We start from the raw sequence: 17,775 nt of genomic DNA, 5'->3' as shown, positions 1-17,775 counted from the left end.
CACAGTGATTCAATAAAATTAAAAAAAAACAGTATAACATCAAAAAACAAAAACAATTGGGAAGTGCACTTGCCTTGCAAGTGGCTGACCCAGGCTAGATCTCTGAGCACTGTAAAATGTGCCCCCATTGGCAGTGGTCAGAGGCTTATTTCTGGCTCTGCACTCAGATCACTTCTGGCTGTGCTCTGGGGACAATGGGGTGCTGGAAATCAAACCAGGGTCAGATTCATACAAGACAAGGGCCTTCCCCACTATACTAGCTTTCCAGCCAAAAAAATATACATTTTACTTTTGTGAGAATTATAATTTCTGACAAGAAAATCCTTTTCGAATAATGTCATGGAAAATACCTGTTCCCTCATCTGCTTACCTTTTTGAAGTCTGTGAAAATCATATTGATTGTAATCTAACTTGAATAAGACTATTTTCCCAGCTCTAACAACCTGGATAGATGTAATAATTGAACTTTTTAAAATCCAACACACATTTATGAGTCACCTGTCTTCAGTAGGAAATGTGCTCCATAAAAACCTTGTGAAGAAATAACAGCTAAGTAACCCCAGAATGTTTGTGGGAGAATTAGTTTAGAGAAAGAAGTAGAAATGGGACTGGAAAACAGGTGCCAGATCATTAAGAGGTTTATAAGCTGAATAGAAAGTTTGGATGTGTTGTGAATGCCACATTGTCAGAAAGGGCACCACAGAAACATTTTTATGGGCCAGAGAGATAGCACAACAGGCTGAACTTATGCTTTGCATGCAAGAGGCCTGGGTTTGATATGTGGCACCATATGGTCCTCAAGTACCACTGGGAGTAAGCAATCCCTGAGCACGGTATTCAGAGTATCCCTTGAGTGCTGCCAGGTGCGAGCCAAAAAACAAAAAGATCTTTAACACATTCGTGCTGGTGTGTACCACTGGTGGCTCATAGCATAATGAACACAGATTTTGCTGTACTAGTACCGTGTTAAGCATGCTTTTGTCATGATTATGATTAACATTGAAAATATATAAATCATAGAGGCAGGAGAAGGAAGAGTTGAGGGAACCAGGAAGGATGGGAAGAAACAGATGAGAAGCAACAGGGGCCAGGTCAGGGTCAAGACACTCAAACTTCAACAACTGAACTTAGATGCCTGTCAAGAGGGCAGGCTGGGGGGAAGTTGACACTAGTGGGATTAGTGCGGCAATGCTGTATGTCTAAAACTCAACTATAAATAACTTTGTAAATCACTGTATAACTATCATCCCATTTGTAAATCACAGTGCTTTAATTTAAAACACAATTAAAAGAGTAAAGACCAAGTATTGGACAGTTGTCTTTTTTTTTTAAGAGAAAGTGACAAATCTGCAAAGAGAGAATCAACCTCAGAAAGCCACTATATGGATCAGAAAGAAGGCACAATTATTTGTGACAGGAGTATAGTATTAGTAGACTTTTATTTGTGTATCTTTATTTATAATGAATATCTCCCAGCAACTGTGAATAATAAACCTTCTGTTTTTAAATTACTCATTTAGTGTATTACTTGCCAAATATCATTTAAATACTTATATGTGGAAAAAAAAGGAAAAAAAGGCACAGGACAACAGAAATGGAGAAAAAAATGTTATAACACTTCAGCTGAACCCTTAATTACCAGAAATTAAAGACTAGTAAGAAGCTAAGATGACTCTCAGGTTTATAGGTTAAACAACTAAGTAAGACTATAGAAAAAAAAGTGATCTGGAACAAAAAAATAAAATCATTTTGAATATAGCTAGTATGAGATGCTTATCAAATGCCCAAATAGATATGTTCATTAAATAGTTGTATGGCTAGATCTGGGACTCAAAGGAAAACTGTATGAATAATTTCAATTTTAAAGTCATCAATAGACAGATGGAGGCTCAGCGCCCTATGTTGCACCACTTACAGAGAAGGAAATCATGAGATGAAGAAAATGCAAAAGAGACAACCCAGGGAACACTAACCTAATAATTGGGGGGAAACTTAGACACTATGTTGACAGATAGTAACAATGTCACTTCCAAAAGAAAGGAAAAATCAGTGGTATGAAACTGTGTGAGAAATAATACATGGGATAAGTAAGCAGAATTAACTTATTGATCCACTTTCATTGTTCTGAACTTAAGGAAGTACTACGAAGGGATGCCATCAGAGTGAAATAAACAATTGCTTCAGATACATTATTCCTTGTAGAATCCCTACTTTTGATCAAGAGATACCAGAATGGCAGAGTAGGAAGCACTAAGTCTTTGTTCCACAATGGAAACATCAGAAAATCACAGAAGTTGAACTAAACATCCTAGGTATGCTAAAATAATCAGTGAAAGAGATTACCAAACTTATTTGCTCTAATATCTCCTTTTCCAGAAAAAGAAAATACTCAGTTCCCATTGGAAACCTACCTTAAGTGAACAAATAAAACACCCCTATGGCACCTAAAGCTACTAATGCTCTCCCAGGGGTGAAAGAATCACCTACCTTATGAAATAGTGGTCTACAGACACCAACTTAACACCCATTACAAAAAAGCCACTTTGAAACAATAGAAAATGAGAGTAGTGATTTCTAATCATCTTTTCCCATGATCTCTCCCAACATGGCACACACTTGGTCTCTTGACCGTGTCCCTTTCATCAATCTTCTGGGAGAAAGAGAAGCAATGGTTTTAGCAATGATCTCCATTCCAGGTGGCTAGCTAAAGGACTAGTCTCTGTTTCGCTTAACTAGATTTCAGTAGGAAACAGTATCATGCACTGCTTTAAGTATGAGCGAGCTCTCCCAGAAAGAAACAGCACAGTAAAGGAACAACAGACCGTCTAAGTCAATAGAACTGGAGATTTTGTCTATAGAACTGAGTTTGGGGGGTATGGTGCCGCCAACAGGTCAAACTGTACCTGCAGGGTGAGTACATCAGCAGCCTGATGGTGCCTTTAGGTTTCCTGATACCCCAAAATTGCCGCTGTGCCTTTGGCCAGACCCCAACAACTTGGGACCATGAAATTAAATGGCCAAAAGTTAGGTATGTGGGAGCCACACCCACAAACCACCTCCAGCTCAGCTATACAAGCTCATTTACTAGTCTTACTTCAGAGACCCATAGATAAATCTCAAAAGAGATCAAAAGTTGCAGTTAATCTCAGACCCTCTCATGGATGAACAGACCAGGGAAAATTGGAGAGTGGCAGTTTGGCCAGGTGGCCTGGGCAGCCTCTGGCTTCCACAATCCAAAATTGTTGCCATACCCCCAGTCTGACTCCACTGTCTCAGGACAGACTTCACCAAGATATAATCTGTTGAAAATTCTGGTATGCAGATTTTGTGACTGAAATCTTCAGGCTTTCTCGGAGTTGGAACAGGCTACCTCCCCCACTTCCCAATACTCATGGAAGCACTGGAAGTCACCCCCACAAACCAATTCCAGCACCACCATGTAAGATCTACTACCAACCTTGCTTAATTGACTTCTGATGGGCTACTTCCCACCCACCTCCGTACTTCTGGAAGCCTCAGCAGTCACATCCACACCCCAAAGCTGCCACCCAATTGAAAAGCTACTCCAACCTTACCATCCCGATAAAAATACCAAATACCCTGAACAGATACCATAACCTCTTAGCACCTGTATTGCAAACCATAATGCACAAAATGAAAAGGAAAGAGAGAGCAAGAAGGAAAGTGCCTCCCAGAGAGGGAGGCTGGGGGTGGAGAAAAAGGGGACATTGGTGGTAGGAAATGCACACTGGTGGAGTGATAGGTGCTGGATCATTGTATGACTGAAACCCAATTATGAACAGCTTTGTAATGGTCTATCTCACAGATATACGATCAAAAAAATTTTTTTAAGTTAATGTGGAGTTCATACCCAATTCAATCAGCTTAATTAATGGCTGAATAAATAGCAGTGCTCCTACATTAAAAAGAAAAAAAGAACTGAGCTTACATGGGAGAGATGATTGGTGTGGTGTTGAAATGATAAAGGAATAAAATGTACAATTAGAAGTATTGTAAATCCTGGTATCTCAATAAAAATGATTTATTTTTAAACTTTTCCCACTTTATTTAAATGCCCTTATCTACAAAGTTGTTCAGACAATTTGTTACAGCATTCACTATTCCAACACCAATCCCACCACCACTGTCACCTTCCCTCCACCATTGTCTTCATTTTCCCAACCACCACTCAGCAAAAATTATTTTTTAAAAAATAAACTGCTATAGTAGGAGGAATGCCTCTGACTTCCTTAATAGTCACATTCTATAATAAAGAGTGTGGAGCTAGGTAGATGAAAAAATGCAAGCAAATACTTAAAATATTTTTAAATGACATTTAAACTATGATTTTAAGAGTTAATTATAGTTAATTTTTGTATGATATAACATGTTCAGTTTCAGAAAAGGTTAGGAAATTTCCTACATTTTTAAAATACTGTGTAAGCAGAGGAGGATATTACCAAACCTGACTAGACACAAATACTAGGCATAAATAAACCTTTAAAAAAACCTAAAAAAATAAATAAATAAAAATTAACTTTTATATAGACACAGTGGAATACTATTGCTACAAAAATAAATAAAATACTGCAGCTTTCTGCAACATAGCTGGAACTATAGGGTACTGTGCTGAATGAAATCAATCAGAGAGAAGGACAAATACAGAATGAGGACCCTTACATCTGGAATATAAAAAATCAGAGTATAGGAATAAGAGCTTGCCAGTTGTACCAGACCCTCAGAATCATCCTATAGAACTTCTATCAAGGATAAGGGCATAGGAACTTGAGACAGTGGTGAAGGAAAACTGCACTCTGGTGGTGGGTGAGGTATTGGGCCTCTGTATGCCTGAAACTCTACTATTAACAGTATTATAAGTTATGGTGCAAAATAAATACTAGAAAATAAAGTCTTGTAATGAAGATAAAAATAAAGTGAATAAATTGGGGGGGAGCAGATGGAACAGTCATTGAGACATTGGTGGAAGGATGCTGACATAGGTGGTGGGTGTGAAATCTTGCAGTTCACTGCAACTTGGATGGAAATAGGGGGTATCATGCTAAATGAAATAAGTCAGAAAGAGAAGGACAAATACCTGATGATGTCACTCATTTGTGCTAAGTTTTTCTCATCTTAGAGAAAAAAAAAGAAATAGACACTTATGATAACAAACTCTTGACCTTGGATTACAAACTTCAGATTATTAAGCAGAGTGCAAGGGGAGGAGTATAAAGAGAGGTGGTGGAAACTTTGGTGGTGAAGTTACAGTGATTTGCATATAAAACTGTTAATAATAACACTTTATAACCACTTTAATAAAAACAAAATGCCTTGGAAACTTTGGTGGTGAAGTTGCAGTGATTTGCATATAAAATTGTTAATAATAAAACTTTGGTGGTGAAGTTGCAGTGATTTGCATATAAAACTGTTAATAATAACACTTTGTAACCACTTTAATAAAATCAAAATGCCTAGAAGGGCAAGGGTTAGTTAGAATATGAAGGGAAAGGAATTTTTGTACACAACTGACATGGATGTAAATTACCTCTATAGAAAAATTATCAAGATTACACTTTTACAAATATGGAAGTACTGGTCTCCCCAAATTCTGACTCCTGAAGAGAAAAGGCTTCCTTACAGCTTTGCTTTCACATACGTGCATCAGGTTCCATGTCCCCCTGCTTTACCATTTGGCTTCCCAATTACACAGCTTTTACTTGTGGCCATTTAGGAATATCCAGTGGGCCCGGGGGGGGGGGGTGGGTTTATGACCCAGTTGAGAAATTCTGACATATAGCACTCAACATTTTGTGTATATTATAGATTGATATTTTCATGGTTTTTTTTCTGTCTCTTCTAAATGAAACAGAAATTTTGTTTCGCTTGTTCAGTAATATGTGATCTGTGCCCATATCAATGCCTGAGACACAGAAAGGGTAAAAATTATCATTTACTTATGTTAGGGGAAAGAGAGCTATAAAAAAAGAGCACAACGAAGTCTTGTGATGCTGGATAGTTCAGTGTCTTTGTTATGGTGGTTAAACATATCAATGGGTGACAAAATGGGTGACAGAATGGGTGACAAGATGAGCAAGTATAAAACAGGTGAAATCCAAAGCTCAGTAGATTCAACTGCTTCCTGATTGTAATACTGTATTGTGAATATGTAAGATATTACCACTATGGAAAAAAAGGTGATGGCTATATAAGAATTCAAAAAGAAAATAATAGGATAGAAACACCATGTGACTAAGCAATGCCACATGTAGGTATTTATTGGAAGAATATGAAAACACTAATTTTAAAGATATTTGTACTCCTATGTTGATAGTAGTATTGCAGTAGCCAAAACATGAAATCAATATAAATGCCCACTGATAAACTAGCTAAAGAAACTACCGTATATACACTCAACTGAATATTACCATACCCTTAAAACAGATAAAATTATGCTTTGGGGACAAAATGGATGGAGCTTGAAGTTATAATTTTAACTCAAATAAGGAAGAAAGTTAAAGACAATACTGGGTGAGGTGTGGGATATAAGTAACTGAAGCAAAAAAAAGGCAAGAAACCAAAAATATTCTCCTAACTTAGTGAAAACTATAATAGTTATCAAATGGAAGGAGGAAGCAGCTGAGAAAAATGGAAATAATGGTCATTTTGGAGACAGGATTGCTCTGGAACCTTAATGGTAGATACTGTGGGTGTGATGCACGTATAGAGATGTAAAGTTACACTGTTTAAATTCTGTTGTATCATTAGCCAGTAATAAATGTAAAGTATAAACATTTAATTTTTTTAAATTCCATTCTAAATTTTACATGCAGCACTCCAGGACCCCAAATAGCCAATATAATCGTGAAAGCAAAAAGCAAAATAGGAGGCTGCATTCTTATTTTGAAACTTACTACAAAGTCCTATAATCAAAATAGTGTTATGCTAGCATAAAGAACACATATAATTGCAAATGATAACACCCAGAAGGAGAGAGAGAGAAAGAGAGAGAGAAGAAAAGTGCCCATCATAGAGGTAGGCTGGGGGGAGAGGTGGCAGAAGGGATATGGGGGGATATTGTGGTAGAAAATGTACACTGATGGAAAGATGGATGCTGGAACATTGTATCAACTAAATTCAGTCATGAAAGCTTTGTAACTGTATCTCACAGTGACACGATGATTCAATTAAAAAATAATTTAAAAAGACACACATATATACCAATGGCATAGCATAAAGAACTCAGAAGTAAACTTTTGCCTACATGGCCTAAGGAAATGTGCCCAAGTCATTCAATAAGGACAGCTATTTCAAGAAACATGCTGGGAAAATGATATCAAAATGCAAAAGGATTAAGTTAGATTATTAGATCAAAATATAATCATGACAAGTATAAAGCTCTTTGAAAAAAATACGATAATGTTCCATGATATTGAATTTGCCAGTGATTTTCTGGCAACATGAAAAGCACAATGAAAGAAAATATAGATAAATTAGATATCTTAAGAATTGAAGGCTTTTGTGTATCTAAGATAATAGTTGAGCAACAGGGCAACCCATAAAAGAAGAGAAAATATTTGAAAATCAGAGATAACCTCTAGAACCATAACTCAACCACAAAACAAATAAACATTTGAATAAACATGTCTTAAATTTAAAAAGACCATATATACAAGATGTTTAGCCAGTAGAGAACTAAAAATCAAAAGCAAAATAAGCTACTACTTCACATCTATTGAGATAGTTATTATTAGAGTAGGGTATGAAGATGTGAAGAAATAAAAATCTTTTACACTATTATTGGTAGAAAAGACAATGGTACCAATGTGGAAAATGGTATGGTGGTTCCTAAAAATATTAAGACACAGGATTCAGAGCAATAGTACAACGGGTAGGCACTTACCTTGCATGCAGTCGACACAAGTTCAATCCCTGGCATACCACATGATCCCCTGAGCCTACCAATAGTGAACCTCTGAGCACAGTGCCAGGAATAGGCTCTAAGCCCACCATATATGGTCCCCCCCAAAATTAAACACAGGACTACAAATATGATCCAGCAATTCTACTTCTAGGTACTCAAAAGAATTGGAAGCAGGATATATACAGTAATTTTAAAAACATCCTTATTCATAATAGCAAATATGGTGGAAACAATACAAATGACCACCTGCTGGATAAAGAAAATGTGTATATGTATAGGATACAATATTATTCAGCCTTAAAAAGGAATGGGATTACATTCTACAATACAGATGAACCTTAAAAACTTCATCCTAGGTAAAATAAGCCAGGTACAAAAGCATAAATACTGAATTACTCCACTTATGCCACACACTGCAGTGGTCGAATTCACAGAAACAGAAAATTGATGCTGGCCACCAGGGATTGAGAGAAAGGGGTGGTCAGTGTCAGATATTCTGTTTGGAGGATGCAAAGTTTCTGGAGATGGATACTGGTAATAGTTAGACAACAATATCATGTACCTAATGACACTGAAATTGACACTCAAATTTTCATGCCTATTTCATCAGAATAAGAAAAAGAACTACTAATTTAAAGTGAAAGTAAAGTGAAATTTATCAGTTACATAGGCGGGGTGGGGGGCTGGGAAGGTGGGGGGGAGAAGGGAGGTATACTGTGATTCTTGGTGGTGGAATATGTGCACTGGTGAAGGGATGGGTGTTCAAGCATTGTATGGCTGAGACTTAAACCTGAAAGCTTCGTAACTTTCCACATTGTGACTCAATAAAAGAATAAATTAATTAAAAAATAAATCACTGTCACTGTCATCCCGTAGCTCACTGATTTGTTCGAGCGGGCACCAGTAACGTCTCTCATTGAGAGACTTATTGTTACTGTTTTTGGCATATCCAATACGCACGGGTAGCTTGCCAGGCTCTGCCACACGGGCTCGATACTCTCAGTAGCTTGCCGGGCTCTCCGAGGGGGTAGAGGAATTGAACACGGCTTGGCCGCGTGAAAGGCGAAAGCCCAACCACTGTGCTATCACTCCAGCCCTTAAAAAATAAATAAATAAATAAAATGCCAGAATTGAATCAAAAAGAAAAAAAAAAGAAAAAGAACTACTAATTTTAATTTTACATTTTCCCAACCACCTGTGTCTTTGTAGGGAGGGAAAAAAAATGCCTCACTGGCTTAGAGTCCCTCACTAGCTTCTAAGTTCACTCTTTCTTGCATCACTTGGTCAGATGAAGGAACAAGGTTGACAAGTCTTTGCTGTTCTCAGCAATAGCAGGAGGAGCTGTGACCAACTCTGGGCATAGTTACCTGACATAAGAGTGCTACTTTGACTGCTGGATACAGGTTTTTAAAAAATTCAGGAACTTGCAGAGATATCCTACATAGATACATATGAGCGTCCATACATTACCATAGTGGATTGAGATACATTATGCTTAAATCCTGCATTAGGCTTAAGTTCACAATAATTTAAAATCATTAGTAACTATGTTTTTAAGTATCTAGGGATTTGTTAGTTTGGAAATGTATAAATAAATTTAATACTAAAAAAAAGTGCTACTTTGTCTTTTTTTTCTTTTTGGGTCACACCCGGCGGTGCTCAGGGATTACTCCTGGCTCTGCACTCAGCAATTACCCCTGGCGGCACTCAGGGGATGCTGGGATTCGAACCTGGGTTGGCTGCGTGCAAGGCAAATGCCCTACCCGCTGTACTATTGCTCCAGCCCCCCCCAAAAAGAAGTGCTACTTGATTACATTCTTAACTTTCATGGTTCTTAACCTTTGAGGTTCTTTGAATATCTGGTGAAAGTTGGAGCTACTTTCTAGAAAACATGTCAACTGACACAAGATTCCTGCATATGTATATTAAATTTGGGGACCACATACAGTGGTGCTCAGGGCTTACTTCTGGTTCTGTGCTCAGGGATCACTCATGGCAGGGCTCAGGGGACCATATTGGGTTCCAAGGATCAAACCCTGGACAGCTGCACGCAAGGCAAATGCCTACCCACTATACTATCTCTTTGGCCCCTTCTGGTTATAATTTTAAGGTTAACCACCCCCTTGTTTATCCCTAGAAGTCCAGAGACCCTATAAATGAAGTGACCTTGAAAGGATGAGTGTGCTTTTACTCAAATAGTATGTGTTGGCTAAGGGCCTGCTGTATTTGCATTTTATAGAAACCATCATTGTTAGAGGTATTTCCTCGGATACAGTCTGGCCCTGCCAACTCTGAGAAAAACTTTAACAGCCTCCATGAACACAGCAACAGGAAGCAAGCAAGCAATCACTATACATACTTCAATTTATTTTTTGTTCAGCCATCCTGGTTTTAACCTGCAGAAAATGAAGCCAAAGACAGGATACTTGATTACTTGGATCAAATCCGCAAGAAAATAAACAACTAAATGACCTGCTGGACTGCAGCTGGGGGCTTTACTTAGAGGTTCAATAGTTTACTACTTCACTCCGAGCTCATCTAGGCTGTGGGATTTTTCCTATGGTTAATGCGAGAAGCCCATGACATTCTCTGACTGGCTCTACAATACCATGAGTGATTGCTGGCAGAGTGCTCACAGACCACAGTGACACTCACCATCTGCCTTGGGCACAAATGGGGAAAAACCTGTCAGTGAACTCCAGAGACGGCCACAGGGAATGGTCTGAGGGCCTCAAATGAGAGACGAGGACCTCGTGTGCCACAGTGCCCAGCACAGTAGCTTCCTCTTTGCTTGGCCAACCTTACAAATGCCCCTTTTGTCTGTTTCCAGTGCAGCGGACCATGCATTGGGCCTCACCTCGCTGTGCAACACAGACAAGTCTTCTGCCAGACGCGAGATGGCATCACCTTACCCTCAGAGCAGTGCAGTGCCCTTCCAAGGTAAGAAAAAGTCATGGAGCACCTGTGCCCAGATTCTGCTGTCCCCGGCTGAGTGCCCAGAGCACAGAAATGAGAGGAAATCCAAGTTTCTCCTCTAACTTCCCACAGGCCCTGCAGTCAAATGAATAGCCTGTCATTTCCCATCACGTTCTCTGGGCCGCTGGCCTCCCCAGAGGATGGCTCAGTGGCCTTGTGCCTGCTTGATGGGACAGACTGGGTTTAGCTATCTTGGGGATGAAGAACACAAGGGATGCTATTCTCTCTGGGAGGAACACAGCAGATACCCCAAGACACCAGACCAGGCACTGACAGGCATACAGTAGCCACCAAACCTCACAGACTCCACCAGCCCCGAATTCTTGCTAATCTCCCTCAAAGAATGGTGCTGAGTTAAGGACCCGTGTCCCTAGGTATCAGCCTCCCTTTCCTAGCCAGTACCCAGCACTCTGGCATATTTCCTTGTCCATCAAAACCCCCCTTCACCCCTGACCCATGCCCCAGAAGTAGGGCTCACAGCTGTGACCCAGGGCCCCAAGCCCTGAGTCCAGCCACAGGCTCTGCCCCTACCAGCCCATTCTCTGGTCATGAAGGTATGTCCATCCCACAGACAACAGACAGAGGCCCAGAGAGAGAAGGAGGCATCCTGAGGTTTTCCAGCCACTCACTCACAGAACAGAGAGCAGATCTGGGGGCGGGGGGTGGGGAGCGGCAGGCAGAGCTCTAGGAGTTCTTAAGGAGTCCCCAGACCTCTCAGGCTTGCATCTTCTCAGCTTTCCTCTCTGATCCAACCCCATCCCCCAGCAGAGGCAGCCCTAACCCTTACCCCCAACCTTTCCCACAGGCCTGTAAGCACCCAGAACTGCTGGTCAGAGGCCTGCAGCGTACACTGGAGAGTGAGTCTGTGGACCCTGTGCACGGCCACTTGTGGCAACTATGGCTTCCAGTCCCGGCGCGTGGAGTGCGTGCACGCACACACCAACAAGGCGGTGCCCGAGCACCTGTGCTCCTGGGGGCCCCGGCCCGCCAACTGGCAACGCTGCAACATCACCCCGTGTGAAAACAGTACGTCCCAACCCCAAAGAACCTTCTGCAGATTCCCTGCGGGGCACCGGGTGCACAGGGCTGTCCCTGTCTCCCAGCCTGGGCTCAGGGCGTCGCATCGGGTTCCCCAAGGAGTGTGAGCTGGGACCATTGGTGGGTATATCCTGAGGGGGTTGTGAGGGCATGCACAAGCGCCACAAAAGATGGCTGGTGTGTGCCCCCCAGGGCTCCCACAGTCTCCCTCTAGATCCTGAGAGCACCAAGCTCAGATGGCCCAGTGCTGGGTAGAGTCAGCCAGCCAACCTCCGGCAGTCAGTTTGGCGGGTGACCCCAGGAGACAACTAAACAATGGCTCTTGGGGGCTGAGCTACTGAAGAGAAATCACTGTCCACACTGAAGAAGCACCCAGAGTGCCACCACTGTACCTTGCCCCCCCACTACTCTGCTTCTCTTGGGACCTGCTCACCAGCCCCCTCCTTCCCCGCCAGCTGGAACTGCAGCAGCTCAAGCCCTTCCAGTCTGAGACTCAATTTCAGTTCTTCTGAGTCTGGATTCTCCTCTGTCAACGCCAGTTTTTCTATCCCAGTTTCAGAAGGGGGGTGGGGGGAAGAAATCTCTTTGTTCTTCCACTGAGCCCTAAACAAATATGGGGATGCTTTCCCACAGGGAAGACAAAGCAGGAGAAAAAGAAACAGAGAAATCCAAAACGGTTGCAATTCAGGGCTTCACTGAAATACAAGGCTGTGGGGCTTAGGGTTGAAGCTTGGCACTTGCCTTGCAGGTGTAAGACCCTGGGTGCTCCCACTCAGCACTATGGGACCAAGGAAAAGGAGCATGGCCACCCATTGAGGTGCTTTCCTATGCTTGCTGTACATTAGTGGGGCCAGGGGGATCAAGGAGGGGAATCAAAGCCCTTTGTATGGTGTTCACTCGTTCCCGTGTACTCAGTCCCATGAAAGTTGTGCAGACTCACTCTGGTCAACACAGATGACCAATATTTGAGAACCTAGTTTGTTCTCAAACTGAGCTAGAATGCAAAAGAGCTCTGATCAAGCATGGTGCTTGCAGTTAGGTGGAGGATATAGCAAAGCAAAGCCTCAAAGGAGAAAGAAGACTCAAGTTTGGAGGGGAAGAAGGCCATGCCTGCTTGCTACCTTGAAGGGAAACAGAATTTAGTCCTGGAAACCAGAGAGTGGTTCATTGAAAGACTACAGGAAAGGACAAGCTTTCCCAGGAAGTGAGGCAGCTCCAAGCAGAGAGAGAGACAGACAGAGAGAGATACAGAGAGGGAGAGAATCCCCATCAAGAAATGAACCGTCATACAGTTTGCATGTTTGCAACAGCTTGGATGGAAGGGCACAGTGGGGCAGAGGAGCATCGTGCTGAAAGAATTGAGCCAGGAGGAAAAAGAGAAGCATGAGATGTCTCATTCATCTGTGGCACATAGGGAAACAAAACAAGGGACTAGATGGTATCAATTGATGATAAACTCGGGGCTGGAATATGAATGGAGATCTCCAACTGGGGAAAAGTAGAGGGGCCAGTTATGACACAGGTGCATGGCTGGGGGTCATGGGCATTCCTAGTGGTGCTGACATGAGATAACTGTATACCCCAAAACCATAAATGTCAATACCACTATAAACACATTGCCTTAACTATAATAATAATTTAAAAAGAAAAAGAAAACAGAAAGAATGATCAAACAGGCAGCCAAGTGTGGCTCAGGGCCTGGGGTCATGAGGACTGTGGGGATCCTGGGGGACAAGTGGCTGAGATCTGCCTGACTACAGCCAGTAGAGGCCCTTTCAGAAGAGAGGAAATGCCCCCATGCAGGTCGAGCGGCCACAGCCCCTGTTTCACCTCTCCTTTCTGTCCCCTTTCCCCCTCCCGGTCTCCTCCTTTCCCAGTGGAGTGCAGAGACACCACCAGGTACTGCGAGAAGGTGAAACAGCTGAAACTCTGCCAGCTCAGCCAGTTCAAATCTCGCTGCTGTGGAACTTGTGGCAAGGCGTGAAGACAGGGCCTGGGGAGGCACGCTCCCCGGCCACGCGGAGGACTCACGCAACCGCCTTGGACAGAACTTAAGCTTTCTTCGTTTTATTTATTTATTTCCCCCTTTCTTCCCGCTACACAAGCCCTCACCCTGTCTTCCCCTCCCCACCCCTAGCCTGGAGCGTGTCTTCTCCTTCAGGGAGCTGGAGGGCAGAATGTTGGGAAGGAGGAAGATGGAGGGCTGAGAGGGGGCGTGCAGCACTTCAGGCTGGCTGCCCCCCCGCCCCAAACCCAGGTCTCCAGGAGACCTAGGGAGAGGCAGGCACAGCCTAGCTGGGGGGGAGGGGGGAGGACAGCAGGGTGACAGCCCTAACAGTGGAGGGGAGATGGGAGGACGGAAGATGGGAAAGGGTTTGGGTGTGGGCTTTGGACAACCCCTGTGTCTTAGCTGGCAGCACAGTTGAGGCCAGAGTGGGCCGCTCCTGTGTGTTTCCTGGTCCAGACCCCCGCCGTGGGGGAACCAGGAAAAAGGGCACCTCGCTGAGGCAGAACTCACTGGGCCCTTCTGTGAGAAGGCACAGAGGAGAACTCAGAACAAGACAGTCGGGTAAAGGAGTAGACGAGGTTTAAATCAAGACCTACAGCACAGTACGATGCAGAAAATGAGACGGGGCAAAGCGACAGAAGGAAGAAGCAAGCTGTGTGCACCTCAGCGGGGAATGGTAGGGGTCAGGCAGCACCTGAGGCTCACCAGCCAGGCTTGGATGCACCACTAGGCACCCCTGTAGCCCTCAAAAGGGCAGCGCCAGGTGTTTCCAGAGCCTTGCTTCCTTCCCAGAGGGCACAGCCCGGCCACTGCATGGGGGTGGGGAGGGCATGGCCTCTATGGTGAGGGGAATCCCCTCCCGCACCCTCCAAGTCAACTTCCTACCTTTACACCTGCAGTTCAGCCAGTGAGACACCAAAGTCTGGCTATGCAGTCCAGCCACCCCTCGCATCTCCATCTAAATCAAGAGTCCCCCAGCCCAGTAGGAAACTGCTGATGTGGCAGAGAGGGTCTGCAGGCCTGGGGCTTCCGCCTCTGTGTGTGTGTCCTTTGCTGCTCCACTTACTGTGCCAAGGGTGGGGACAATATGTCAAAAGCCAGTTCAGTCATCAGAGAATGTGTGTCAGATCACAGCAACCACTTCATTCCAAAGCTGGCCAGGCCACAGGGTGGGGACAGGGACTGTGCAGGCCCCTCCTGGCATGCAGGGACCATTGCCTTCCTAGCAAACAGATGTGGACACAGAGCAAAGAGCAAGGTGGCAAAACCAAAGGAGAACTGCAGCTTCCAAGATGGTCCTTGTAGTCTTTCTAAGCCATTCCTACATACAGCGGCGGCATGTGGTCATCAGAATCAATCAACATCCATTACAGCGATGTGCTAATTGAGTAAAGCAGAGCATGTGCACGAGCATACACACACACACACACACACACACACACACACACACACACACACACCAGTAATGCTTGCCAGCTGAATTAAATAACTATAGCAAAGACTAGTGGCAAAGTGGAAAGTTTGAGAATATCTGGCAAATTGCTCACTAAGCAGCACTGCTCGGGGTGAAAAATTTTGGCTGCTGCCCCAAGTGGCACTGTAACCAGGACAGACACACTCACCCTGTGGTTAACTGCCTCCTTCACACATGCTCTATAAAGGCCACTAGCCCCAGGGCCACCACTGACATCAGGGCTGCAGTTCTTAGCTCGTCTAGAAGTAAAATTGGGGATGGGGAGAAAGGCAACATTAACCTGAGTCCTCTCTTGGTAAACTATGGACAACTGAGTGGGGGGAGCCTCTCTCTTCCTTACCACAAAAATGTGCCCTAAGAAATCATGTTACTAAAAAATCAGCGTCATGTTTATTTAAAATAAAGAGATATTTTCTATGTCTGTATATCTTTTGTGAATATTTATTAGGATTTCTTGTATGAAAACGTGCAATATTAATCATTGTACATTTGTCATCCAGAAAACAAAATATTGGGGGGACTTTTGATTAACTTACTGTAGTTGTATTTCTGCGGAACTCTGTGGTGATCATTGTATTGTTTCTATTTTTGACAGAACTTGGTGTTAAAACTTTGGACACATTTACTATGTCCAGATTGCTTTGTCAAAGCTAAAGTGGAGGTTTATTTGTGACACCATAGTTATGACTGGAATGAAGACAACAGATTCCATACTGCTACTAATGTGGTTGACTATTTCTAGTGAAACAGCTTTTGAAAACCAGTGGCCATTATTTGCATTTTCTGACTAGCAGGGGTCCCTCCTGCTCCACTCTGCACCAGGATATCGTGGATGGAGATGAGGTTCAGAGTGAGCTGGAGGATGAGGTTGGGGTGGGAAGCAGCATGCTCCTTGCATGAGATGAATGTACATTTACTGTTTGTTCTGTGAATTGTGACTCAGCAGCACCATGAGATTATTAGGGCTGCTGAATAATGTGGAAGGAGGCACTTCCTCCTCTAAAACACAAAACTGTATTTATATTTTTTGTACATATAATACAGCTTATTTATTTAAATCTTGTCGTCCGAGTCTCTATTAAGCTCAGCATGCCAAGATTGTTTGATTCCACTGATGAGGGTGATTTCCAGCCACTAATGTGTGTTTGAGTCAAGTGGAAGAATGGCATTTTTCAACTTGACCTGTGAAACCTGGTCTATACATGAGGCAGAGGAGCCATGTCTGTAGATGGACAGCCTTAGTGATGCCTTGACCATGACAAGTAATATAACCCCCATGCCCTGGTAAGGCAGAGCCACAGGCAGCAAATCAAGCAACACACTCCCACCCCCTACAATCCCCCGGGGTAGACGCAGACAGGTGGCAGGAGAGCCTCATTGCTGGCTTCTTGCCAATAGGGACAAGCACAGCCTGAAGCAGGTGTGTGCAGGAATCTGGGAAATATGCTCTTAAAAGGAGCTGACATTGCTGACTACTACAGTTAATCTTCCCATTGGGCTCTATGATTATTCTCATTTATATATGGGTAGATAGACCAGAGAAGCCACAGATCACCTGGATGCTGGAATGAGGATTCAAAATAAGCTGCCCAGATCTTCAGTCCATGTTTTGCCTTTGTCCGCATCACTGTCTCCAGCTTCTCCAGGCAGAAGCAAGGATGAGTGACCACCTGGGCACATGCATTCATTCTTCCCTTATGCTTAGAGGTTGGTAGAAGGTGGTAATGGGATATTTTACTTTTCTCATCCCCTAAAATCAATTCTTATGGCATCCTTGGTTTTTTTGGATCCCTACTTTTTAAGCCATTTTTATAGAAAGCTACAGGAGAAAATTCTGAAAAGTGTCTTAGGTCTTCATGCACAGGTAAAAAGGGCAGCATGTCTATACTGTGACCCCTGTAAGACACATTGCTAAGGACCCCCCAGCCTGAGAGCCACACGCCAGCTGATTTTCCAGCAGCTCCCACCAGCCCATCACACTCTGGTAAGCAATGTTAAAATATAAAAACACACCAGAAAGCTCGTCTTGACATTCCAATTACTTTTAAGGCTTAGATTCAGCTCTAAAGAAAAATTGAATGCCAGAACTATAAACACATACCAGCAACCAAACACTGTCCTATAGAGGCCCCAGTGGGGAGAAGGAAGGGAATGAATAGAGATGCCAGAGCAAAAACCCAGGAAGGACTGAAATGGTGGGAAGGGCTTAAATAAAACATATGGAAAAATTTTCCAGCCCAAATCACAGAGCTCAGCAGGGGAAGAGAAAAAAAAGAGAGAGAGAGAGAAAGAGAGATTCCTGAAAAATGCCACCAACCACAGCATAAAAGTCTGGAATCTTAACCACAGGCCAGTCCT

At 43.2% G+C, this 17,775-nt stretch overlaps 1 protein-coding gene across 2 annotated transcripts in view; it reads left to right on the top strand.

Annotated features, from left to right (window-relative positions):
- The window catches only part of ADAMTSL1 (ADAMTS like 1), a 488,758-nt gene extending 472,289 nt beyond the window's left edge, over positions 1 to 16,469 (top strand). For both annotated transcript variants that reach the window (XM_055147244.1, XM_004600171.2), the window contains 3 exons: positions 10,752 to 10,861; positions 11,703 to 11,923; positions 13,813 to 16,469. In XM_055147244.1, the coding sequence (XP_055003219.1) occupies positions 10,752 to 10,861; positions 11,703 to 11,923; positions 13,813 to 13,919 (438 nt within the window). In that variant the 3' untranslated portion in view covers positions 13,920 to 16,469. The remainder of the gene's footprint in view (positions 1 to 10,751; positions 10,862 to 11,702; positions 11,924 to 13,812) is intronic.
- Positions 16,470 to 17,775: the final 1,306 nt, after the last annotated feature.

This window comes from Sorex araneus, chromosome 1 (assembly GCF_027595985.1).
Source record: "Sorex araneus isolate mSorAra2 chromosome 1, mSorAra2.pri, whole genome shotgun sequence".
Lineage (NCBI taxonomy): Eukaryota > Metazoa > Chordata > Mammalia > Eulipotyphla > Soricidae > Sorex > Sorex araneus.
Note: the sequence above shows the minus strand (reverse complement) of the source record. Positions and strands in the feature narration are given on the sequence as shown.